Below are 27,348 nucleotides of genomic sequence, written 5' to 3' on the forward strand. Positions count from 1 at the left end.
TTGATTACATATGTATGCAAGTCATTGAGTAATATTTATTTTATAAATTGAAAAAATATTACCAACTCACAGGGCTTTTTCGAGGATTAAATGAAAAAATATAAAGAATGCTCAGCCTGGTACCCAACTCAGTCCCTTTCTTCAATTTTCCCCTTTTATGGCAAAATGCTCTTTCTAAGAGAATATACTAGTTGAAACAAAGTAAAATTAGATACTAAATTTTGGAAGGTCAACCTTACTGTGTGGCATCATGGGATACTCCTCCTGATTGTTTTACCAAAACACAGGTTTCAGGTATTTTGGAACAAAAACATTGCACCTTGTCTCTAGCAGAAGCGCAGGCTTATAATGACCCTTCCTTTGGATGAACTATAGAAAAACAGACTTTCTATGCAATGCCCAGTCCTTAGTTAGGTCTCTGGCAGCTATAAAGCTTGACTGTACTCTGGCCAGACAAACCCTTGGTCAGAATGGCTATATATTCTCAGAAACATGTCCCAAGAGACCAGTCAATATCCCCCATAATGAGTCTAACTTCTAACAAAGCCAGAACGAATGTAGGATGGTGACTTAACTACTTGAAGGGTTATGTGGTTTGCGTGAGTGTGTTTTTCCCTTCCAGCTTTGAGAAGAATTGCTGTTGCTATAATAAAAGGATGTTCTTTAGGGAACACATTTTCAAAAGCATCCCAATTTCCCTGACTTGGGCCACGGTTCTTTTTATCCATACTGAAATTAGATGACAAAGAAAAATAATTTTTAGAGAGTAGGAAATGATAAATGACTTTTATTGTTTCTCTGAGGACACAGTTCCTCTCCAACCTATGATAGCACTAACACTAACTAAGCTTGAACCATCTTGCAAATAAATTAATTTCTAAATGCAAGTATACAACATGCCATGTGGATAACCGTAGGTTGATTTTGGTTCAAAATACATTATTTCTTTTTTAATAGTTAAACACTGAGCATTCAGAATAATGGTTTAAAATATTTCCAGCAATTATTCTGGGAAAACAAAAACCCTCATATTTTATGACTAACTGTTTTATCATTTGTGGCATAAAGAAATAAACATTTTTTTAATGATTCACAGATTCCTTCATTTGGTGGATCTGGTGGATATAGATCTCTCTACAGTGCTTGCTGCCAGGCAGCTGGCCAAGTTTTTTGGTTTTTTTCCTCCCCAGTGGGTTGGGCCCTTCTGCTTTTCTTCTCCCCTAGGCCTTTTTCTGACTGCTGCGCACATTTCTTTTCTGTTTTAATGCTTTTTCTGACATGTCTTTATTGGACCCCTCCTAAGTCTCTCTGCTTTTTCTTTCTCCTTAATGTGTTCTCTATTTCTTATCCTCTGCCTCAACTTTTTACTCTCTTGGGGTGGTGTGTCATGGACATGACTTTGTGGAGAGGACACGGGCTTGCAAGCTCTGCTGCTCACTCACTTTGTGGTTGGGCAACCTCTCTAACTTCCCAGAGCCTCAGTTTCCTCAGTCATGAAGGGGAGGCAAGAGTAATACTCACTTTACAGTATTCCTTTACAGGAATCGGTACAGAGATGTAAACACAGGGAGGGCACTGTATTTCACAGTTCCTTCTCCCTCCTTGGGCAGAGATAAGTAAGGGATGGTCTTCTGGAAGAACCAAACTCCCCAGCTAAGGACACTTTTACCTTGTCCATTACTCAAATTGATGAACTCCAGATTTTTGAGGAAGATAGAAAAGGAGATATATTTGATATATTTCCAGTATGTTTAAAAGTCCATATGGGATTTTCACCCAAAGTTGATCATAGTTTTTTCTAAGCCAGCATCATCCCATGGAGAATGTCAGCGAGAATGTTGGCAACACTTGTAAATGGCCTTTGAGTGATGTGAGCTGGGCTTCCTGAACTGAAGAGTCACATGGTCCAGTTCACACATGTGATGTTGACTGATAAGAAAGCAAATTGCCTCACGCAACAGCTGTGTCCTTTTCTTGTCGGTTGATAGCTAATGTCTAGCAATTGCTTTCCAAAGGCTGTTATTATGAACAGGAATACCAACTTGGTCAACCCAGAATTTGTTTCCTTTAATGTTACCATGATCATTGCTGTTTCAAAACTCAGAAGAAAAAGTTCAGCTAGACTTTTAGTGAGTATATTTTGTTAATGACACAGTACTGCCTTGACAGATTTTTAAAGAAAAAAAATCCTGCATTGATTCAACTGATGAAAAGGATTCAGGATGAGTCTATCATTTTCTAGAGTATTAGGACTTTTAGATGGAGAAAAGCTGAGACTCCCAGCTAGTTCCATGACCTTAGACCGGGGTGTCAAACTCATTTTCACTGGGGCCACATCAGCCTCACCATTGCCTTCCAAGGGCCAAATGTAAATTTAAGGCTATATAAATGTAACTAATCCTTAACTGGGGCAAGGAGCTCGGTGCTCCGTGCTTGGTGCTCGGTGCTCGGTGCTCGGTGCTGGGTAGAAACATGGTGCTGGGCCAGATAAAACAAGGTGGGGGACTGATTCCGCCCACCGGTTTTGTGTTTGCCACTTGTGCCTTAGGCACAAAAAACTTTAACCTCTGTGTGCTAAGATCCTTCCTATTGAAGATGACTAGAATGCTGATCATATAGACTTCTAAGGGAGCCTGGCAAAGTCATAGACTTACAGAATATTAGCATTAAAAAGGCACTAGTATATTCTGAGTATGTCCTGTGCCAGGCATGGTGGTAATGATGTAAGTCCCTAATTCATTTGGTTCTTACAATCACCTGTAAAAGTGAGTATTACCTTGATTTTAAAGATAAAGAAATTTGTACATTTAAAGAGATGAAATACTTTATTTAGGTTAACAGCTAAAGACTGGTGTTGTATAAGCTTGTATAATACCTAAAACCTATGCTCATTTCTCCATAACACAGAGGGTTATAGATTATCTAACCCCTTTAACAACTAATAAAACTGAGATACAAAAAGTTGAAGGTGCAAAGATCTTTACAACATATGCTTTTTTAAAGAAAAGAGATATTCCAATGAGTTTACTGTAGCAATTATAATTTTTCCAGGCTAGTAGTGCATGGATTGCTGAGAATTTTAATTGTATAATTAAATACCACAGAAAAGGCAAATCCAAGAATCCTTCCTGAAAACATCACAAATTCCCTCCCCTTTGAGCTTCTCCACTGTTGTGAAGATATAAATTTACTGAGTCAGTAGTCCTCAAATGCTACTTTCCCAAGTCCTCATTCCTGAATTGCATAAAATGTATGTTGGCCTCTAGTGACCTAGAAAGAAGCTTGCAGCAGGGATCTGACAGTGACTTTGAAAGAAATTACTGCCGCAGCTCTTCCCTTGGCAGAGTGCCCCTTGGAATGAAACCAAACGAGCTGCCATGCACAGGCTGCTAACGTGAAAATACTTGTCTACATTCAGCCTTGTTTCCATGAAGCTAGAAATGATAGGCAGCATCAAACCGTCCAATTAACACCAAGATGTGTTGAAACTCAGCAACATAAACTTATATGTCTTTCCCTCTAAGAAATCACAATCCTTTGTGCTGAGTCCTATGAGCTTGGGCCATTATTTGATTAGTTAACTCACTTTTGTACTATATTGTACTTCTAGGAATCTTGTTCTATGTGTGTTTTTCTTTTCATTTTAAACATTTTCTTACTTTCCAAAGAAGATTGTAAAATTTAAAGAGGTTATCTTTGAGGTTTGGTTATATTTTTCTTGATAATTTTACCATGAGCAGAAGCTACACATGGCTCAGAGTATATTTAGTTTGGGTTTCAAATTTAGTTTAGTGTTTTAAGTGAAATATGATCATTATAGGAAGAAGGGTAAAGGTCATTATTTAGGTTTCTTTTCCTTTGAATGTTCACTGAGCAAATATGCTTCAAAACGTATTCAACACCAGTGCTATATTGATATAGTGCACCATCACACTTCTCCCCAGACATATATTCATTACAAAGCTCCCCTTCCCAAACAGCAGTTTCTAAATAGCATCTCCATTTCATGCGTAACTTATAATGTGTTGGTTTTTATTTTTCTTCATTTAAAATGTTGCTGGGAATGGTTTACTTTGAGTTTTTAAAGATATTAAAAGTATTTCAGACAAACCTCTCAATTCATATAGGACTTAGTTTGAAAAATGATTATTAAACTCCTTTCTCTGAAGCCACCTGACATCGTCACTGGGTGACGAAGGCTAAGCAGCCAGGACTCCAGGTGCACCATCACCGCTTTGTCCAGAACTGCTCTGCTCTTCCTGCTTTATTAGTGAACACCCATTTAACAATATTTGAGGGGAGGATAGTTCTGCAATAAAAAAGCTTGAAAACCCCTCTTTATCTTATCCCTTCTAAGAGGTCTTCTAGTTTCTGCCTGATTATTTCTAGGGAAGACAATTCTCCATCTTATATATATTTTTTATATAATGTTAATTGCCAGGAGCAAAACAGAACCAGAGACATGGAAATAAGGAGCAAACTGATAGTCACCAGAGGGGAGGAGGGGATAATGTGGGGGAGAAGAGGAAGGGTCAAGTCAAGGAACATGTATAAAGGATCCATGGACAAAGACAACGAGGTAGGGGAAGGATAGAATGTTGGAGGTGAGGGGAGGGTAGGGCAGGGGAGAGTAATGGGAAGAAAATGGGGACAACTGTAATTGAACAACAATAAATTTTTTTAAGTGAAAGCAAAAAACCCCAACTAATGACATAGCCAAGTTCAAAAGCAAGATTAAAATGTCCATGGACCAAAAATGGAGTATAAATGCAAGGTGGTAAGCAGTGCAGATATCACAAGCTTTGGGGCTCCATGATTAGAAGTAAGCAAAAATTAGCAGCAGGCCAGCTCCTCTGGGATAACGAGCACTAAACGTAGGGGCGCCTGAGTCGGGTAGAGAACTCCATGTCAGGGACTTGGATGGGGCTCTCTGTGAGTAGAGAAGCTGAAGGTTGTTGTCATTGTTGTTTTAATAAAGACCATTCTGCTGGGACGCGAGCTTCATCTTAAACAGTGGGTCTAGAGAGGCTGGTAGACATAGCACATTATGAACAGATGGACTTGCAATTTCCTCATTATGAATTAAAATAAAAATAACAGTATAGTAATCTGATTCTGAACTGGGAGCTGTGTAAACCACCTGGAGGTAATCACAAAACTATTAGGTTACAGAACTTAAAACAGGAAACCCTGGACTACCCAGGTGGGCCTTATCTAATCATGCAATGCCTTAAAAGCAAAGACCTTTCTGCAGCTGGAGACAGAAAAGACATGGTAAATAAAAGTAGAGAGACTTTAAGCATCCAAGCCCAAGAAAACTTTCATGCACTATTTCTGGCTCTGAGATTGAAGGAGCCATGGGTGAGGACCAGAGAGGCCTCTAGGAGCATGGTGGTTCCCAGCTGACAGCCAACAAGGAAAGGGGGACATCATCCTGCAACCCCCCAAACTGAGTTTGACCAACAACCCAAATGAGTGTGGGTTCATCTCCTGACTCCTGAAAGCAACCTAGCTCTTCTAACTCCTTGATTTTGGTTGGCCTTGTGAAAGAAGCTGTAAGCAAAGGACCTAGTTGAGCCACAGTGTATCTGGACTTCTTTCTGTCTCAGAGAAATGTGAGATCATCAATTTAGCACTTCAGTTTGTGGTAATTTGTTAAGGCAGCAATGGAACACAAATAGTAAACCAACTATTGACCATAACTTTGTTTTCATTTAATGTATTATATTAATAGCATTTTAATGTTTTAAATGTACTAAGATCCATGGTGTATTTGGGAAGAGGACATGTTATAAAGTGAGATTTTTAGAAAATTTAAAAAATATTTTTAAAACTTAACATCCATTAAAAGAATAAAAATACAATCTATACTTTTTAAACTAGCAGAGGAAATAAAAGACAATCTTACCAATTTACTAGAAGTTAGATAACAAAGAAATAGGATAGTAAATAGAAAATGCAAAGTAGTGTGTATTCAAACTTTACAAGATAATACCAAAATTTTCTACAATGAGCATTTCAGTTCACACTTCCACCACAATTATATCTGTTCTCTGTGCCATATCCTTACCAATTGTTGCTGGTATAAGACTTTTTAATTTTTGTCTAATTTTGCTGGTGCACTCTTGGAATATACCCAATTTGGTCATATATATTATATTTTTTGCATACATCTGGTTTTGGTTTGCTATTTTGTTTAGGACTTTGCATCTGTGTTGATGAGTAATTTTCATTCCTTTACAATCTTTATCTGGTTTTAATAGAATGAATTGGGCAGTATTTTCTCTTTCTAGTCTTTGAAAGAGTTTATTTTAGACTGTATTGATAGTATTTAGTGGACTTTGCTTATAAAATTATGAGAAAGTTTTTTTTCCTTCATGGGGAGATTTTTAACTACTGGTTGGGTATTTTAAAGGGCTATATATACAAAGTACATCATAGTGGGCATCTATGGAGCCAAACTATTCAGATTCAACCTCAACTTTGACTCTTGTAAAAGTCATTTAACCTCAGTGTACCTCAGTTTTCTCATCTGTAAAATGGAGCACAGGATTGTTTTGAGTAGTAAATTAGTTAATATATGTAAACTTTAAGACAATGCCTGCTAAATAGTCAAGTCTATGTACATATTTACTTTCATTGTTGTTACTTGTGTTTCTTCTTGAATGGTTGTTTATTTTCTCTTGAATAGTTGTTTCTAACACTGTTTTCTAATTTGTTGTCTTAAAGCAGGTCATACTTTTCTGTTACTATCTTTTCATCTCTGGCTGTAACCTGCAGCTGTCTCCCTTTTGCATCATTAATAGTGTTTGGGGTTTCTTTTTTCTTAATATTATAATTCAACGAAGTTTGTCAGGAGTTTATTTTAATAGTCTTTCAAGTAACCAACTTTTGGCTTTGTTGAGTCTATGGTTTCTGTATTTTCTGTTTCATTGACACTTGTATTATTTTCTTTTGTCTACTTCAAATTTATTGTACTTTTTTTCTAATTTCTTAGGTTTGAGGCTTACTATATTAAGATTTAGCTTTTTTTGCTTGCACATATATCATTTACTTTTTGTTTTTGTTGATCTCGACTTTTTACTGATAGGTTATGAATCTCTGTACATAAGGTCTTGGTTTGAATGTTTTGCATGATGTATAAATGTTAAACTAAATACAACTCTGCTTGAGTCCCACAGTATGATAGAGAGAATTTTTATTATCATTTAGTCCTAGGTGTTCTAAAATTTTTATTATGATTTCATCAAGTCATAAATTATTCACAAGTCTGTTTATAAACATCAAAATATATAGCATTTTTTAAATGATTTTGCTTTATTAGTGGCTAACAATTGCACTGTGATTTATTAAAAATTCATTTTTCATTCTATTTTTTGGAAGTTTGTTGACACTTGCTTTATGACCTAATATCCATGTGATCTTGGAGAGAGTGTGAGTATAGCAGGCATTTAAAATGTGTTTGTCTAACACTCTTCTTCAATGATTCTTTTAACCTGCTTGAGAAAAGGATTTAAAAATATAGTTTATAAGTTAATATGCCAATTTTACTTTGTGGTGTGTTGAACTATTTGAACCTGTCTTGTTAGATAGATAGACATTTTATAATAGTCTCATCTTCCTAGGAATTTAACCTTTATAATGTAGTGACCATCTTTATCGATAGTTTTTTGCCTTAACATCTGTTTGACCTGATATTAATATAGCTAATCCACCTTTTATTTAGTTAGATTTGTTTTATGCATCTTCTGTACTTTTACTTTCAACTTTTATGTTTAAGGTTAGAAGTATATAATACAAATATTTTTCTTTGCAATCTGATAAACCTTGACTTTGTTCATCTCAATTGCATTCACCATAATTATTTGTCCTGCTTTTCCAGTGTTTCTTTTTTCCTTTCTTGACTTCTTTAAATTACTTAGGTCCTGACTTTCTTATTATATTTTGTCCTCTCCTAGTGTTAAAGTTATACATCTATTTATATTATTTTAATGTTTATTTTAAATTTTAATATGTGCACTTGAAGTCTATATTTCAGTAGTATCTCTGCTTGCCTATCAAAGAAGTCAAGCCTCTGAGAACTCTTTAGTTATCATTACCCTCCTTCACTCACATGTACTTTTGCAGTCAAGTTTTTTAGCTCTATTTTTATTAACCCCCCAGATTAGATATTTTATATAGTCAATGCTTTATATAGTAAGTTCATGTTTATTAATCCCACAGATTAGATACCTTATATGATCATTGTTTATTTAGAAAAACCTGAAAATATTCCATTTTTGTCTATTTCTCTCTTAAACTATAGATTATCTTCAATGTACTTTTTCCCCTATTTGGAATACATCTATTAGAAGTTCTTTTAGTGAGAATTCAATGAAAATAAGTGTTCTTGGTTGTTTATTTTTGTAGAATATCTGTATTTGGTTCTCTTAAAAGTTAGTTTTAGTGCGGAAGAAAATCTAGAGTGATAGTTACCTTCTCTCAACACTTTAAAGGTAACTGTTCACTGACTTCCAATTGCTGTTATTGCTATTGAGATGTCAGCTGTCATTCTAATTGTGCTTTGTCTTTTCCTTTATGATTTTGTCTTTATCACTGGCATTCTACAGTTATCTATGATCTGTGTAGAACAGATCACTTATTTATTCTGTTTGATTTTCATTTGACTTTTTGACTCCAGGGGTATGTATTCCGTATTATTTCTGGAAAATTATTTTTCTCTATATAATCCATATATTAGTCTGTTCTTCATATTTTCTATAGCTTTGTGTCATTCCGCTATGTTTTAAATAATCTCTTATTTGTCTCTCTCATTGTACCTAATATGCTTTTTATTTCACCTAGTTTCTAAAGACATTTGTATTTTATTTATGTAAGTTTTATTTGATTTTTCTAAAGTACACATTATTATACTTGTTCTTTTAATATACTTTCAGCATCCTTTTTAAACATTTTCTTAAGCACATTAAATTTTCTTTTTTTCCTGCACCTGACAATTTCACTTATATGAGTTTTATGTAGGGCTGACTTTGGTTTTGCTGTCTCTTTTTCATTCTATATTGTTTCCTCATATGCTTCATGATATTTCTACTTACTTTTATGATTATTGGAATTTAAGAGAGAGTTCCTTGAACCTGAGTTTATATGTGCACTTCCTGGGGGAATTTGCATTTGCTTTTGAGGAAGATTATGTTGTGACGTGGTAGTGATCTGTACTAATCAAGACCATTTTAAACTAGATTTTCTACTGTTCACATTCTGTGAATTGTGTCCCAAACTCCCATGAGTCCTGTTAAGAATTCTGAAGGAGATTTCTTTCCCCACGCTTCACTCATAGCCCAACCAAGAAATAATAATAATTTCCTTATTATTTCTCTCTATGAAGTGTAGTGGGTGTTATTTTGTTATCATCCTACTTTATTTTTTAAATAAACTCCATTTTTATAGCAGCTTTAGATACACAGCACGATTAAGCAGTAAGTACAGAGATTGTTTTATATGCCCCATGTCCACCACATGCATGGCCTCCCCCACACTTAACTTCTCCCACCAGAGAAGTACATGTATTACAATCAGTAAGCTTACATTGACACATTGTTGTCACCTAAAGTTCATAGCTTACATTAGGGTTCACCATTGGTGTTGCATATTCTCTGGGTTTGGACAAGTGTATAATGATACATATACACCATTAAGGTAGCATACAGAGTATGATAGTTCCTGCCTGAACTGCCTAAACGCCCTCTGTGCTCCACTTTTATTCCTACCTCCACCTCCCAGAAACCACTAATCTTTTTTCTGGCTCAATTTTTTGGCCTTTTCCACTAGCTAATTGCTTTTTCTCTTCCTGCTTTACCCTTAGGATCTGGGTACTTTGAGGGGATCTTAATCCTTGTTCAAAACTTGCAGTTTATAGATTTTACTTCTTGTTCCCTGATCTTATGGACTGTAAAAATGCAAAGCTCTGAACCACTAGGAACCAGCAGATCCTTCTAGGAGATTTATCAATTTCCTTTCTGGATTTATGCTTTCTCATTGTTTTTGTCTCTGAGGAAAGATTCTTGCCAGATCAGCTGTGCATGCAACAATCTTTTAAATTTTTATTTTTAGTTCAATGTAGGATTTTCAGATATTCTGTAGTGGGAAGCTTTTTGAAAAGTCTTTGGTTCTACATCTTGTTGCATGTGAAGGTCTCTCAATTTATCAATAATTCTTAACATATATTTATGTAGCATTAATGTTGTGTCAGACTTGTACTAGGCCCTTACATGACACTCTCCTTCATGTTTTCCTCATTTTGGAGGAAACACACCAAAAAAACCAACAAACACTATGCAGTATGGTAAGTCCAAGAATGAAAGTATATACAGGGTGCTATGGCGCCTCAAGGGAGTTGCCTCCCACAGGCTGAGGATAGGAAGTTGTCTGAGAAGAAGTCAGGAAGTGATACGCAAGCTTTAAGGATTCAGCCAGGTGAGAACAGGAAGGCCATATGGGGTAATGTCAGCCAGAGGAGTGAGGCATTGACAGAACAGCAAATACTGTGATGTCAAGTGTGGTGGGTCGGGAGAAGTGGGGAGAACCGAGGATACAGAACAGGCAAAAACAGGTCATTCCTTACATTGCCACACCACGCAGAAGAGAGAACACAGTCTGACATGGCTCTATAACAGGTATGTCACTCGGGGTGAGAAATAGTCTGGGCAGCCCTTTTCCTTTACTATTCTACTTTGTTTAGATTCAGCCTTAAAGAGAGACAAAATAGGAAGTGAGGTCACCTCTGTTCAAAAATTATCCTCCAATTTTGAATTGTCTTCCTTTCTTCCTGTAATCCCATTGTTAGAATAAAATGGCCTCCATACCTATCTACCCCCTTTAAGTTGAGAAAATCATGCAGGCAGGAAGTGTATCTGACCGCACTATTGCCTAGTGTTTGGCAAATGCGTCTCTTATCAAACATATGTAATTACAAGTTAATGAGAGTGATTAAGTAGAAAACACTGTCAGCCATTCAAACCTTATTCTAGATAGGTTGAATGAGTTGGCTTTCTTCTCTCCTCTCATCTCGTGCAGCCCATTGAAGGAAATGGAGGTTTTCCTGGAAGACGAAGGGAAAAGCAACTTGGGAGCAAACCACTCCTCAGGATGAGGCTGCTGCTCAGAGGCTATGCTTTAAGTTGCAAAGGACAACCTGAAAGCACTTGGCTTTTAGGGGTCAGAAGATAAATTTCTCTAATTCTTTTTTGGTTTCTTAAAATATGTCCATGGTCCAAGATCAACAAACTAAGAAGTATGAGCACATATGAACTAAGCTGAGTGTTGTCATCCATTAAACTTATAACCTAGTAAATTTGGCACATGATATTCTTTGATTAGACTCATATGTTAAGACATTCATATAAGTCACTTTAATTAAAATTATGTTCAAACAACTAAATAAAGTACTCCTAGAGGCAGCAAGGCAGTGAGAAAGACAGAACTAGATGAAGCAAGTGCAGTCTCAGATTCCTCTGAAGGCCCCTAGAGCGGTGTAACTCCAGCTAGCCCCTCTGTGGCATTGGTAATAATAGTAATACCTCACATTTATTGAGTGTTTACTATGTGCAGTACTGATTTAAACATTTCACTTATATTAACTCATGTCATGGCTCCACAGAGCCACCACATAACAATGCCAGGAACCTTTAAGTCAGGATGACTACTGAGGCCCTAGAGAGGTCTTTTTCTCTTTTTAGGAGTTGACTTCTTTCACTGTTGTCTGAAAGTAGTACCCAGGAGTCTGATGTATGGCTGTAAGCTGAAAGCTGGTGGAAGTGGTTACAGACCCATTCCCTTGTGCAGGGTTAAGAGGAGGTGTGACTAGGGATATCATGTAGGTTTTATGCCCCTAGGAAGGAGAAAGCGGGAAAGGAAGGAAGTTTAGAAAGGGATCTGGGAAAAGATAGCAAACAATGTCTAGGTCCTGCTCAGCCACAGGACCTGGATGAAAGGAAGGGCGGACTCCTTTCTCTGGTTATGTAAGGGAAGCTTTTACTCTTCCCTACAACAAACCATGGAGGGTCTCCCTTCCACACAGGTCCGCTGCCTGTACCCATCGGAGGAGAATCTCCCTCTACTGCTTCTTTGTTTTACTTGCTGCTTTGTTCTGGTTCCATGGCTATCAAATTTTTCTAAAATAATCCATTTTCAGTATTATCCGGCTGTTACCATACATACAGCCGGATGGTATGAGTACAGCTCTAATTTATCAAGTATGAGTTCTGATGTTTGCTTTGGAAAGTTTCACAGCCATACCCATGATGAAGCTTCCAGAAACCTGAGGATACTTCTTTTACAGGATTGGTTTATATAATATCAACCGTGAAGTCGGTTGTTGCAATAGGAATTCTGATCTAGAAGTTGAAAAGAGACTAAGTAAGGAAGAGAGAGGGTCATTAAACTTTTCAAACATTTTATCTACGGTAACCCCTATCTCTTTCCCCTCATTCCAAAGTCTTTAGGGAAAGACCCACGTAATCTTTGCTGATACTGTGGACAGTCTGAGAACACCTTGTTTTCTCTCTTTGGAAATTGTGACACGAGAGCATCGTGAATATTGCCAGGATGATTTACATTAGTGGTCAGGGTCCCCCATCCAGAATCCTGAGAGGAGGCTCTATTCCATTCCATTGATTGAAGGACAGACATCTTCCTTCTTCACCCATTGACCTGGTGCCCTCTCCCAGTGCACAGTGCTTTCAGCCCTGCTATCATTCTTCAGTGAACTGCCTGGATAATCAATTCAAGTACAAGCCTGACCTCTGCTCTGCAGGAGAAACCAACTGGGATGAACCTTATATATGAACCTTATAAGATCAAAAGATCTTACCAAAAGAATGCTCAGATATATTTCAAGTCATTTATGGGACTGTATTCCATGCCTCTGAAAAGGAACACTAATTAGATACAGTGCCAGGAAAACAAACAGCTGTCAGGATACAAAGAGAGCCAAAAAGGAGTTAAGCCTGCAGCCAGCGTCGGACAGTTGGTTATACACTAACAGGGAGAGAAGGTGAAGAGACAATGCTAGGATCCTCTTTGAATCATCTGACGTGGTATTTACCTTTGAATTGCTTAGACAGTGTCTCTTTCCATTTCCCTCTAAGCGAGCACCACATGTTCCAGGAGACAACTTCAGTCCACATATTTGTTCCTTTATAATATGTCAAGCTTTATTACCCTTTCCCACTCATAAATAGAAACACAATGAACTTGTTATGCAACAGAACTAAGCAATGGTAACAGTTTAAGAATTAATATGCTAAAATATTTCTTCTATACTAGTCCTTCCTCTAACCTGGCTCTCCACCACCATTATATTGGGAAATGCAGTCTGACAACAAACTAAGTGGGTAATTGTGTGCTTATAAATTGAAATTGTATGCCATGCTTCAAAAAGGACTACAAATTACCACTTTAAATATGCTAATTTGGGGAAATGGCTGGACATTTATTTTAGACTAGACGAAAAATAATGAAAAGTCATAAATGCTGATTTCAGAAAAGATACCGCTAAATTGGAACTAATTCAAGGAAAGGGACTAAAAATAATAAAAGGCCTCAAGGAATGAATATTTTCAAAATTGGGAGAATTTAATAGTCTAACATGACAAACTCAACCAATCCTACAAATACCTCTGGGGAATTAGATTCCAAACATCTACATTGTTCAAAAGAGAAAAAAAATGAAGTCATAGCTATCCCCCCTCCCGATAAATGAACTCTTAAATTGTTTAAATGTTTTTACTTAGGCCATCTTTCAGATGCCAGGAGATATTAAAAACTAGCCAGGCAGAGCATTTATTTTCATATAACAAGCTTATTAGGTAAGGAGGGTGGGGTTAATGATTTATTATATCGTACATTTTGAATCTCTTATGTCTGGACCTGAATAAACACATCAGAATGGTTTGGAGCTGTTTAATATTCCTGTTACCAGGTATATTAGTAGGCACAGAGAAGGACACACCTGAAGTTGAATAAACCAGAGAGTTGCATATTATTTTACAGGGTCAAAAATCTATAAAGATGTTATTTCACTGAACACAAGCCTGATCCATAGGAAAGTGTTAAAGTGATTAACAATTAATTTTAATGGGCACTTATTTTCCTTAAACTTGTTATTTTCCACAAGTATTTACCATTTAGAAGGAAAGTAAAGAAAATCTGTGAATCTATTATAGCAGGAAAAAAGGAAACAAAAAGAAGGACCCTTTAATATATCTCGTATATGTAAAAATGAAGTGTCCCAACAACTAACTGTTCCAACAACCAGCTTCACGGTTAATGCTACATAAACTGATCCCATCAAACAGGAGGATGACGAGCCAAGAGTGACTGGCACCACCCTCCAAATGGACTCCGCTTTTTGTTCTTTGCACTTACAGTGATGTGTTAGAGATTTAAATATTACGCTCTTGAAACATAATAGAGTTGTCTACACATAGACTGTCTAGACAGGGCAGGGACTATGTCTGTTTCATTTCATTTTCATAGCAGCTAGCAGTCTTGCACAAATAAATGCTTTTGATGATGATGATGTTGATGTTAGTATAAGCAGGTGGCCAAAATTGGGAGGATAAAGCTTGATACCTTAACATTAGTGCTTGATAGTGTATGCATGCACTGGGTGTTGTATAAAATTTATGAATGTCTGGCTGTTTATTGAATAATAAATTATTTCAGCATATTTGATATTTATGAATATTCCCCTGTTAAACTTGTTTCCATGAAAGAGAAAATATCAATCTGCTTATTGAGAAAGTAGGCAAGAATCCCTACTCAACTTTCCTAGTGTGTGAAATGAAAAGTTTTCTTGTAAATCTGTATTTTAGAAATAGAAACAAATTAGATATCCCATTAAGATTTTCTAAGATTTCTTGCTTAGACAGCTGTCAAGATTCAGATTTCCTGCAAAATTTAAGAAAACAGAATTGGCATTTATACGATGGAAACATGACTTCTGTTTCATTTATTCAATGTGTTAGTTGTTCGTTTTCAAAAATAAATATTGGAGTTAAAAACTTGTATATAACAGCAAGCCAAACAATCAAAGATCTTTGTCCTCCTGGAGCTTATGCTTTAGTGAAGAAGACAGAAGATGAAAAAATACAAGTATAAAAATTAAGTTATATATTGTACTTGAAGGTGATTAAGTGCTATGGAAAAAAAAGCCAAGAGGATAAAAAAGAATTCGTATGGGAGTGGTGTCACAGCGGTACACAGGGAAGTCAGAGTGAGAAGGTGTATTTGAGCAAAGACTTGATAGAGGTGAGGTCATCCACCACTTGGAATCTGGGCAAAGAAAATTCTGAGCAGGAGGGATTTATAATGCATGTGTCCCAAAGTAAGTGTATTCCTGGAGTCTTTGAGAGGTAGCTGGGAATCCAGTGTGGCTGAAGCCAAGTGAACAAGGAGGAGACTAGGAGAGAGCAGGGCCAGTCTTTGCCTGTCTATTTTAGATGAGGATTTTGCTTTTAATCTGAGTGAAGTAGGGAGCCATTGCAGAGTTAAAGCAGAAAGGTGACAAGATCTACCTTGTGCTCTAATAAGATCAGTGTGGCTGCTTTGTTGACAGAAGTCTGTGAGAGAACAAGGGCAGGAGAAGGAAGATCAGGCAGGGGGCAGGCAAGACATGATAGTGGCTTGGACTAGACTGTGGTCAGATTCTGCATACTTTTGTATGTAGAGCTAACCTTTCCTGATGGATTGAATATAGGAGGCATCTTTCATTCTATAGCAGTGGTTCTCGAAGCATGACCACCAAAACATCAACAGCAGCACTGTCTGGAAACTTGTTATAAATGCAAATTCTTGAATCTCAGTCTAGATCTACTGAATCAGAAATGAGACAGTGGGGCCCTAGCAATCTTGAATTTTAATAGGCCTTCAGATGATTCAGATACACATTCAAGTGTGAGGACTACTGCTTTAAGGTTGGGGGCCTGAAAGGATAGAGTTGACATTGGCAGTGATGGGGAAGGCTGCAGAGAGAGCATATTTGGGGAAGGGGGAGGAACAAGGGTTCACGTTTGGAAATGTTGAGTTTGTGGTACCTTAGGTATCCAGATGGTAAGGAAGCAGTTGTATATATGAATCTGGAGTTCAGGAGAGAGGGTCTGAGTTGGAAATAAAAACTGAAACATTGATTATGTTTCTGAGAACAAAAATTATATCAGTGAATATTTACGGTTCAGTGGTTTCACTTAACTTTGAATAAAAGAAGCAGAAAAACAAGTAATAAAGGCCAAAGCATATAAAAGAGGCAGCCTGCCTTTTACTCAAGTGTGCTAAGAGATTTGAGAGCTTTAGGAAGTCTGTTTCCAGAGCCTTCAGCCATTTATCATATAGAAACCTTTTATGGTAATCTTTTCCTATGTGATCATCAGTACAGAGAGTTTCTAATATTTTGAGGGTAAAACTTAGAACCAATAAGATTTTTTAAAGTAACCAAGAAGCTAATAAATGTCTAATATATTTACATCATAAACTGGCAATCCAGATTGCTGGAGGATGGAGTAGGTGCCTTACTAAACAATTCTAATTTTGTTTTTTTTGCACAGTAACTCTTGCAGAGGGTGACCGATAAGGGCAGGATCGAGGAGACAGAAATTAGAACAGTGGTAGGATGGGGAAATACAGGGAGCAGAATAGATCCTCTTGTTACTATATGTGGTCTCCTCGTATATAATGTCCAGTGTTTTCTTAATACTATCAGATATTAGTAGCTACTCTACAAATAGAAGTATAGAATCAGAATATGACATTTATACCAAGGTACTCATAATAATTTCAACTGAACAGCAAAATTAGCAGAAAAGACCAACTAGTGAATATTTAAGAGTATAGGTAAAACAGAGGGACATCCCTCAGGAAGGAGACTGTCTTCTTCAAAAAGAGCAAAAATAAAAAGTAATATTTCTTCTGACCCTGAATTTACATTCTGTATACTTTTTCAAAACCATTTTAAAGGCCTTTCAGATGATGCCACTTCAGCTGCTGAGTGAGATATAGTCTTCTACATTTCACCCAGAGAGTCCCCTTTTGCCCCACAGTGTAATCTGACCTACCTGTCATCATCAGGGGACATCTGGGACCCATCTTATCTTCCCCACTGGCTAGTTGATTAACCAGAAAATATTTTGAATTGGACTCATATATGGCAGGACTCCACAGATTTTATGAATTATAAAAAGAGCGTATAAAAGGTCAGATTTATTTTTGTGTTTTTAAAGAAGATACTCTGACACAGTTAGGATAGAGTTCTTGAAATTTGGAGATAAAAATATTGTGTCAAATGGCTAAATACAGTAAGAAATGGGATCATATGACTATTTTAAATAAAATATATTTTTTTCAGAGTGAAAAGTCCTAGCTCAGTAGCCTGACACAGAGTTCTCAACCTACAGCGCTATAATTATTAGTTGGAAATAGACAGAAAGCCAATAAATATTTTTTGCTTTCTCTTGCTCTATTTCTGCTAGATGGTATATCTGGAGATGTATGAGAGGCTGGAAGTTGGGATCTTTAGTCCAGTACATCCTTCCCACAGCATGTTTTCTGCCAGGCTCTTGTGAGGGGTGGGCGGTGGGGAAGAATGTGTTTGGTTCATTCTGCATTTGCTATACCCTAAGGAATACCACCTGTCTTAGTCAGAACTGATGACATGGTATCATAAATCATCTCTCCAGAAGCTGACATTTCGAAGATGATGCCAGGACAAGATCCAAAATATTCTTCAAAGCAGTTAGGACATCATTTTCTAAGTATGACTTTTAGGAGGATCAGGAAGCATAGTGGTTTCATGGGCAAAATTATCATTAAAAACTTTGTACATGGTGAATCACTATACAAATAAGAGTTTTTCTGTTGTAGTTACTATTATGATGAATGTTGGACAAGAGTCTATGATGACTTTGCTTGAGTTTCCACCCCTGCAGCTGGGTGATCCCAGATGCATCAGGAGTTTGGTGAGTGTCATGAACTATGCTTGAGATGTTTTGGATTCAACAAAAAAGAAACTTTGCCAAATCCTCTCTCCTTAATTTTTAAACGTGTATTTTAAGGGAAATTTGATTCATATGTTTCTAATTCATTTACACTTAAATCATCAAAATATTATTTTGTAAGAGCCATTTGATGTCCAAGAAGCTTTCTAAACTCATTTTATAAGTCTTCATAAGTCCTTTTTCTTAAAACAGGAAGTTGCATTTTGCCAAGTATAAATAAACTCAAATTTTAAAAAGGTTCAAGTTCAGTTTCTGACTTGGAACTCCAGGTTTTAAGTACATTCTCAAATTAGCAAACTATAGTTCCCCACCCCTATAAAAATACAGGTGGAAGAAAAGACAGTAGTGACAAAGGTGAGTAAAAGTATTCAAAAAATTATTCTCAGAAATATATGTCCAGTTATGAAAGTTCACAAAACCTATAACAGATGTTCTTATAGCTAGTAGATACAGGTGAATTTTGAGCAGGTACAATCTGCTTGCTGTTCTGTGTGATGTGTTTAAATAAGTTTACTGCTTTTGTCACAGAAAAGAAAACCTAAAAGTTCCAATATTTAACTTCACTTTTTACTGATCTTACCTCTGAGTCTCATGTATTTTAGTAAAGATGGGAAGACTCGTCACATTTTATTGCACAGAAAGGACTCATAAGAGACTCTGGGAGTTCGTCTGCACTAAAATGATGTAACATCAACTTAAAAATGGAATCAACCCTGTTTTCTTCTAATTGGGTAAATGCAGGACATTACCTCTGATGCATACTAAGACCTCTCTTAATTATATATTGTCCATATCATTTTAATGCAGAGGCAAGTCAACCTAACCCTGAATTCCCTGTAGTTGGTTCACATATTTATAATGAAGGTAAAGGTAATTATGAGAGGGGTGTGAGACCACTCTATATGATTTGTTCAATGTTATGTTTTACTGAGTCCACTGCAGTATTTCTTCTTTACCACTAAGTAATCAAGTGACTCTTGTGATGAAGGATAATATACACCTGAATACACTTTATTTAAACATCATTAATAAAGCTCTCAGTTCACTGTGGAAGCTCTCTCTGTGCAATGGCCAGCAGGGAAACCTGCTGACTGTGTGAAGCTGGCTTTGTTAAACTAGCTAAACAAGGGCGAGCAGCATCTTGACAGTCTCTGTAGAGTCTCAGATGGCAGAATTTCGGGAAGAGGATGGGTAGCATTTGAGGGCTGTGGTTAGTCATAGGGTTATTTTAGGATGGAAGCTGGTAAGTGAGGTCTAGGAAATTTGTCACCTAGGAAAGTTGCATTCTTTTTTTTTAATTTTATTTAGTTATTTTTCAAGTACAGTTTTTTTTGTCTATATGGGATGGGAGAAATAGAAAGTTGCACTCTTATTTTTGGAATGTAAATCCAAGAGTTAATGTTAAATCAGTTTGTTTGTACTTTTATGTTGGAACACATGGTTTGAAAGCAGCTGTATTAAAACATTTAAGTTCATAGTTGTGTTGCCTATCTCAGAATTTTTTTTAACATTTTTTATTGATTACGCCATTACATTTGTTCTATTTCCCCCATCCATTCCCCTCCACCCTGCACACCCCTCCTCCACCATTCTCCCCCCTTTAGTTCATGAACATGTGTCTCAAGTTCTATAGACTCTATATTTCCCCTACTATTCTTACCCTCCCCCTATCTATTTTCTATCTAATGTCTATGCTACTTATTTTCTGTACTTTCTACCCTCTTCTCCTTCTCCCACTCCCCTGTTGCTAACCCTCCATGTGATCTTCATTTGTATGGTTCACTCTGATCTAGCTGTCCTCTTAGTTTGCTTTTGTTTTAGGTGTGGTTATTAATAACTGTGAGTTTGCTGTCCTTTAACTGTTCATCTTTTTTATCTTCTTTTTCTTAGGTAAGTCCCTTTAACATTTCATATAATAAGGGCTTGGTGATGATGAACTCCTTGAATTTGGTCTTATCTGAGAAGCACTTTATCTGTCCTTCTATTCTAAATGAAAGCTTTGCTGGATAGAGCAATCTTGGATGTGGGTCCTTGCCTTTCATGACTTGGAATACTTCTTTCCAGCCCCTTCTTGCCTGTAAGGTCTCTTTTGAGAAATCAGCTGACAGACTGCTGTGAACTCCTTTGTAGGTGACTGTCCCCTTATCTCTTGCTGCTTCTAGAATTCTCTCCTTCATTTTAATCTTGGCTAATATAATGATGATGTGCCTTGGTGTGTTCCTTCTTGGATCCAACTTCTTTGGGACTCTCTGAGCTTCTTGGATTTCCTGGAAGTCTATTTTCTTTGCCAGATTGGGGAAATTCTCCTTTATTATTTGTTCAAATAAGTGTTCCACTCGTGGGTGTTCCTCTTCCCCTTCTGGTACCCCTATAATTCAGATGTTGGAGTGTTTACAGATGTCCTGGAGGTTCCTAAGCCTCTCCTCATTTTTTTGATTTCTTGTTTCTTCATATTTTTTCTGTTTGGTCATTTTTTCCTTCCTTCTGGTCTGCTCCCTTGATTTGAGTCCTAGTGTCCTTCCCATTACTATTGGTTTCCTGTGCATTTCCCTTCATTTCAATTAGTTTAGCCTTCATATGTTCCTCTAATTTATGACTAAAATCAACCAGTTCTGTGAGCATCCTGATCACCAGTGTTTTGAACTGTGCATCTGAAAGTTTGGCTATTTCTTGGTTGCTTAGATTTATTGGCTCTGGGGCTCTGAGTTGTTCTTAAGCCATGTTTTGATCTGTTCATGCCTGTTAAGTAGGAGGAGAGGTGCCTTAGGTTTTTACCGGGGCTGGGCCACCCAGGTCACCAGTTTGTGACACTGTATGTGGGGGCAGGGTCAGAGAGGGAGCAATGGCGGTCCTCTTTGCTCGCCCAGTCCGCCTCACTGCTCGCCCCCGCCTGCTTATCCAAGCGCAAATGTGCAAGTCTGCAGCCCTCCGCCAGTCACTGGGGACTGGGGGATCTGTCTCAACGCTGGCCTCTTCACTGGTTTATTTGCGTGCAGATGCTTGACTGAGTACAGACAGCCAGCAGCGCCTCTTCCCTGGGTTTTGCCTATAGCTAGCCCACACCTGGAATCTGCGCCCTCGGCTGCCTGTGCACCACCAGGATCTTTTTTGCCCGACTGGCTCTGCTGCTGGTTTCACCCCTCTCACCGGTTTAGCTGAGTGGTCCATTGTTTCTGGACTCTGTATTTGCTTTTCTGTGTGGTTTGATTGTGTTTATTGCTGTTAAAACTTTATTGTTTTTAGATTGGGTTGTGCGAGGATGAAAAGTGTTCCCACCTATACCTCTATCTTGGTGGAACTCCCTATCTCAGAATATACATGTTTTCTGATTCATAGGATAGTTTCATAGGCTGTGGTTTTTGTTTTATTTCTTACAACAAGCAAGTGAACATCACAACAAAGTATAACATGTGTTTATTATTATTCTTTTAAAATTTAAGAAATTAATAAGTAATATATTTTAATTTTGCTTTTTCTAACCATCTTCAAAATCACATAACCTTATTGGGTACCTATATCTATGTACATATCTATGTTATAGAAATTATTCTTTTCTTTTAATACTATGTTTTAACTCTGAGAACTTATAGAACACTAACAATAAAATGCCTTTGAGAGTTTATGATTGTATTTGGGAACTATTTGTGTTCATTCTAAATAAGTGTTTAATTTTTTATATTTCATCTTGTTGAAAAAATTATGCTTCCCAACTACTAGAGCCTTATATGCTACTTATGTACCACTAAAATTGGATAAAGTTGTCGGAAATTCTATTTTATAAAATAGAGTAATGCTATTCTCAGGATGCTTACTTAAATGTGAAGAGATTTTCAGAACAAGAAAATTTGTGTAAGAGAACTCTCAAAAATAATGTGTAGTAACCAAGAATTGCTAAAGGCCATATGCTAATTCTTTATTTGAGGTAAAAACTATAATAAAAGCCTTTCCAAAAATAAATATTCTATGTAATACATCCTAATCTGAACACATGGCAAAAAAATAGACCTATCAAAAACCCCATACAAGGGACAGGATGTATTTGCCTTTTTGAAATGAAGTCATATCTGCTTTCACTGAAGCTTATTATTCATTAGATAATTGCCATGTTGGGTACAGTTTTACATTTCAAAATGCCTTTCATGAAATGTACATTTAAAGCACATTCTTCTTTTCCACTGGTCTCTGCCAACATTATTTAAAATTCAAATTCAGAAAATCTCCTTATTCTCCAACTCTTCCTCTTCAGTGACTTTGTTAAATTGTAATATCTACCAGGTACTACTGTGTCAGTATTTGGCTGACATAAGGTCATGAAATTCTCACCTGGAGACCTTGAGAGCTGGATGTTATTCTTGCCTCTGCTCTAGACATAGGCAACCTAGGCTCAGAGAGACCCACAGCAGGGCAGCCACACTCCCATCTGCGGAGGAGATCTGTACTGGACCGTTCCCCTCAGCCATGCTGCCTTAAGCTAAAGGAATTCATGTATAAATGCTGTTTTCTCTTTTTTGTCCCTTATGTTTAGTTCTAGATACTGTGGTCCTAAGTTTTTTTTTAAAAAAAACCTCATGAACAACCCCACAAAAACTTTTTGAATGAAATCGTCATAATTATTTGCTGTTGTTGGCTAAAATATTGTCATCAACAGAGATGCTATCAACTAATCCTGTGATTTTACTAAGTTCTATTTAAGTTATAAGGAGATAAAAATGATATTACAATGTGGACCATTAAACATCTTTCAGAAAATACTTCTTTCAAAGTTACTTTCTCAAATATATTCATTCTGAGGACCAAATAATCATGTGGCCTCTCAGATGACATGGGAGAGTCCATGTGTAATGACCAGGATATTTGCTTTGTTTTCTAAGACCTTGAAAGACCACATACCTGTTCTTCTCAACCTGTGTTTGTCCCTCCCCACTTTCTTCTCCAGGACTGCCCACCAGAAGCAGGTGATTTCCGAGCTCAACAATGCTCAGCTCATAATGATGTCAAGCACCATGACCAATTTTATGAATGGCTTCCTGTGTCTAATGACCCTGAGAACCCATGTTCCCTCAAGTGCCAGGCCAAAGGAACAACCCTGGTTGTTGAACTTGCACCAAAGGTCTTAGATGGGACTCGTTGCAACACAGACTCTTTGGATATGTGCATCAGTGGTTTATGCCAGGTAAGTAATGGCTTCTTTTCATTCTGTTTTTCCAAAAGGTCTTAGTGTCTTTCTATAAATAACTTTTCTATCATTCTGCTCTCTGAATCACTCAGTGCTGCTTTTTATTGTGCTTATAAATAATGACAGATTCTAGAATTGAGGTTTAATTTCAGTTAAAGCTACAAGTGTTGTATTTTGTGTTGGAGAAAAATAGGCTAGACTTTTTTTTTCCTTTCCTTGAGTCTCATCAAATACCGAAGAATTAAAATCCTTGAATATTGTGTATCATTTTTTAACTATACTCTGAAATTATCTCTACCTTGGTTGTCCCTGAAATGTGTTTTATGTCTGTGTGTATGTGCATTCAGAAGCATCTATTTTCATTTACTTAGAACTTTCATTTACTTTGAGTCAGATGAGGTTGACTCTAAAATCACACTGTAGAGAAACTTGTTTCTTTATCATATCTGTAATTTTGTTGAAAGTTCATACAGACTGTCTGAATGACATGGCAGTGTCAGCGAGATCAGATTCCAGCCAGTAAACCTTTAAAATAGGACAGCAAAAAGTATGATTTCTGATAACTATTATTGTCTACTTTGGGAAGGGAGTTAGTACATTTGCCATCTTGATTTTAAATTCTATTTTTTATTGTTGACACCTTTTCAGGTGGCCCCCATTTTATACCCCCTTTGCTCACCCCCTGCCAGCCCCACCCCAGTCTTTACCATAGTATTGTCTGTGTCTATGGGCTATGCATATATATTCTTTCTCTAATAGTCTTCACCTTCTTTTATTTAGTACCCTACCCCCTACCCTCTGAGCTCTGAAGTCTGTTCCATGTATACAATCCTCTAATTCTATTTTGTTTTTCAATTTATCTTTTTTTATAATGTATTTTATTGATTATACCATTAAAGTCATCCCCTCTTCCCCCCTTCATTCCCCTCCAACCTGCACACATCCTTCCACCCACATCCCCCCTTTACTTAATGTCCATGGGTCATAAGTTCTTTAGCTTCTACATTTTCCATACTACTCTTGCCCTTCCCCTGTCTATTTTCTCCCCACTGTCTATGCTACTTATTCTCTGTACCTTCTCCCCGCCTCTCCTCCTCCCACTCCCCTGTTGCTAACCCTCCATGTGATCCCCATTTCTGTGGCTTTGCTCCTGATCTAGCTGTCCTCTTAGTTAGTTTTTGTTTTAGGTGTGGTTGTTAATAACTGTGAGTTTGCTGTCCTTTCACTGTTCATATTTTTATCTTCTTTTTCTTAGATAAGTACCTTTAACATTTCATATAGTAAGGGCTTGGTGATGAGGAACTCCTTGAACTTGACCTTATCTGAGAAGCACTTTATCTGCCCTTCCATTCTAAATGAAAGCTTCTCTGGATAGAGCAATCTTGGATGTAGGTCCTTGCATTTCATGACTTGGAATACTTCTTTCCGGCCCCATCTTGCCTGTAAGGTCTCTTTTGAGAAATCAGCTGACAGACTGCTGTGAACTCCTTTGTAGGTGACTGTCCCCTTATCTCTTGCTGCTTCTAGGATTCTTTCCTTCATTTTAATCTTGGCTAATCTAATTATGATGTACCTTGGTGTGTTTCTTCTTGGGTTCAACTTGTTTGGGACTCTCTGAGCTTCCTGGACTTCCTGGAAGTCTATTTTCTTTGCCAGATTGGGGAAATTCTCCTTTATTATTTGTTCAAATAAGTTTTCCACTTGTTTCTTTTCCTCTTTCTCCTCCTGGTATACCTATAATTCAGATGTTGAAACATTTAAAGATGTCCCGGAGGTTCCTAAGCCTCTCCTCATTTTTTTGAATTCTTGTCTCTTCCTTCTTGTTTCTTTCTTACTTCTGGTCCACTCCATTGATTTGAGTCCCAGTTTTCTTTCCATTGCTATTGTTTCCCTGTGCATTTTCCTTCATTTCACTTAGCATAGCCTTTGTTTTTTCATCTGATTTGCAACCAAAATCAACCAGTTCCATGGGCATGCTGATCACAAGTGTTTTGAACTGTGCATCTGATATGTTGGTTATCTCTTGGTCACTTAAATATACTGGCTCTGGGGTTTTGATCTATTCTTTCATTTGGCCTTTTTTTTTTTTGGTCTTGTCGAGCCTCTTATTTAGTGATGGGCGGAGCCTTAGGTGTTCACCAGGGCAGGGCAACCCAGTGGCTGGTTTGTGATGCTGTATGTGGGAGCAGGGTCAGAGGGAAGAATGGCACTTGTTTCACTCTCTCTTGGATTTCAGTCCCCTCTGCTGCTCCCCACAAGCAAATTGGACCCTTCTGAATCTGGTTCTCTACCAGGTGGGCTTGTGTATGTTCTAGGACCTTGTGGATCTCTCCAGTGAATTCTCCTGTGAGGCTAGGAGTCTCTGCCTGCACTTTTTCAATCAGTGCTTTTAGGCTTTATTTCCCAGCATGGGAGCCCTGGGTTGCCTGGTCTGTCTCACTGCCTGTTTTTGCCTAGTTTATCTGCACGAGAATATATGGCCGTGGTCAGCCCTGGGCTGCGTATACTCTGGGTCTGGCAACCACCACTTTTACCTGCTGCAACCCCTCTCCACCAGCTGCCAACTCCATCCCTCTTACCAGTCTGGTTGAATGGTTGTCAGACTTTCGTACAGTTCAATTCTCTGTCTATTATGGTTGTGTTTTTGTTCCTATATTTTTGTTGTCCTTAATTTTGGTTATGTCAGGAGGCACAGTATTCCCACCTATGCCTCCATCTTGGCCAGAAGTCTGTTTGTCAATTTATCTTGCTCATTAGATTCCACATATAAGTGAGATCATAGGGCATTTTTCTTTCTCTGACTGGCTTATTTCCATTAGGATGACCAGCATAGGTTTTGAAGCAAGCAGTTGCTATAATTTCCTGTGTGCTATATCTCCATATATTTTTATATCTCATAAAGTAGACATTTTAAGAATTTTTGCATCTCCTTCACAAGAAAACATTGGTGGGAATTTATCTTCCTTCAGAATCTCTAATATCACAACTAACAATATAAAAATGAACATAAAATTAAAATAAAACAATACAAAAATTAACATGTCTCAGTATTTTTCCAATTCACATGTTTATTTAAAACAAATCTGTATTCAGATATAAAAGAAATAACTGTAGTGTGAAGTACTACAAGAGATGTGATATGTCCTGAAAGTTTTTATGTCAAGAGGGAGGAGACATTCTCAACCTTCATGAAGTCTAGAATCATGAGACAGGGAAATTTTGGCATGTCCAAGCACTTCTCAGTTAGGAGGATGGGATGATATTTACATATCTGAAGTTTTCTTTACATATAAAATATGTGAATTTCAGATATAAATTTGAATTTAGAACCTTACTATTTTTTTATTTAATCTTTTTTTAGCATTTCTTTATTTTTCAGTTAGAAAATTAGAACATATTTGTTTTTTTTTAAAGGTAACAAATCCAAAATTTTAATAAAACTTGGCAATTAAAAATACTGAAATAGCTCTTTATTGTATTTTTCCATTACCATTTAGTCCCCTTATACTCCTCTTCCTGCAGCAATCACCACACTGTTGTCCATGTCCATGAGTCCTTTTTCCTTACTATTTCAAAACTAAGAAGGCCTTAGAGATGATCCAATCTAAAAGCAATATATTTGAACATTATTTGTGACATTTGGTATTTGCTTCCTTCTGTAGGACTCTCAGTGGCATTGAAATGAAATCATGGAGTCTTTAAAAGTTTTGGGCATCATAGAAAATTTAAAAACAAATAGATACAGAAAAGGTAGTATGTTGTAGGGAATGGCAAATAAAATAATAATAATTCTTTATGCATGTATACTGTTTGAATGAAGCAAGACAGAGTTCCTTTTTATGAAGAAAATGAGGACAGAGAAGTTGTATGATTTTTCTGGAAGTTATATGGTTGGGTGTGGCAGAAATGGGACTAAATTCCAGGTATCTTGATATCTACTTTAAAGTGATTTGTACTATATGTTACACTGAGACGAAGGAACCAAAACAAACAAGACAGGTCTGCAAACTAGGTTTCATTTGTTTCTGTTGTGTGGCAGTTCAACATGGCCTGTTTTTTTCCCTTGTCCAATCCTGCCAGCTGGCCTCCTGTACCTTGGCAACTAAAAGGAAATCCTATATCAGC

General features: G+C 37.1%; 1 protein-coding gene across 1 annotated transcript in view; it reads left to right on the plus strand.

The window, feature by feature from the left end:
• Nucleotides 1-27,348, plus strand: part of ADAMTSL1 (ADAMTS like 1) — a 948,619-nt gene that overhangs the window by 578,689 nt on the left and 342,582 nt on the right. The window contains exon 5 of the mRNA XM_053656510.1: nt 22,984-23,220. Within this exon, the coding sequence (XP_053512485.1) occupies nt 22,984-23,220 (237 nt within the window). The remainder of the gene's footprint in view (nt 1-22,983; nt 23,221-27,348) is intronic.

Source organism: Artibeus jamaicensis, unplaced genomic scaffold (assembly GCF_021234435.1).
Source record: "Artibeus jamaicensis isolate MK-2021 breed Jamaican fruit bat unplaced genomic scaffold, CSHL_Jam_final scaffold_1964, whole genome shotgun sequence".
Lineage (NCBI taxonomy): Eukaryota > Metazoa > Chordata > Mammalia > Chiroptera > Phyllostomidae > Artibeus > Artibeus jamaicensis.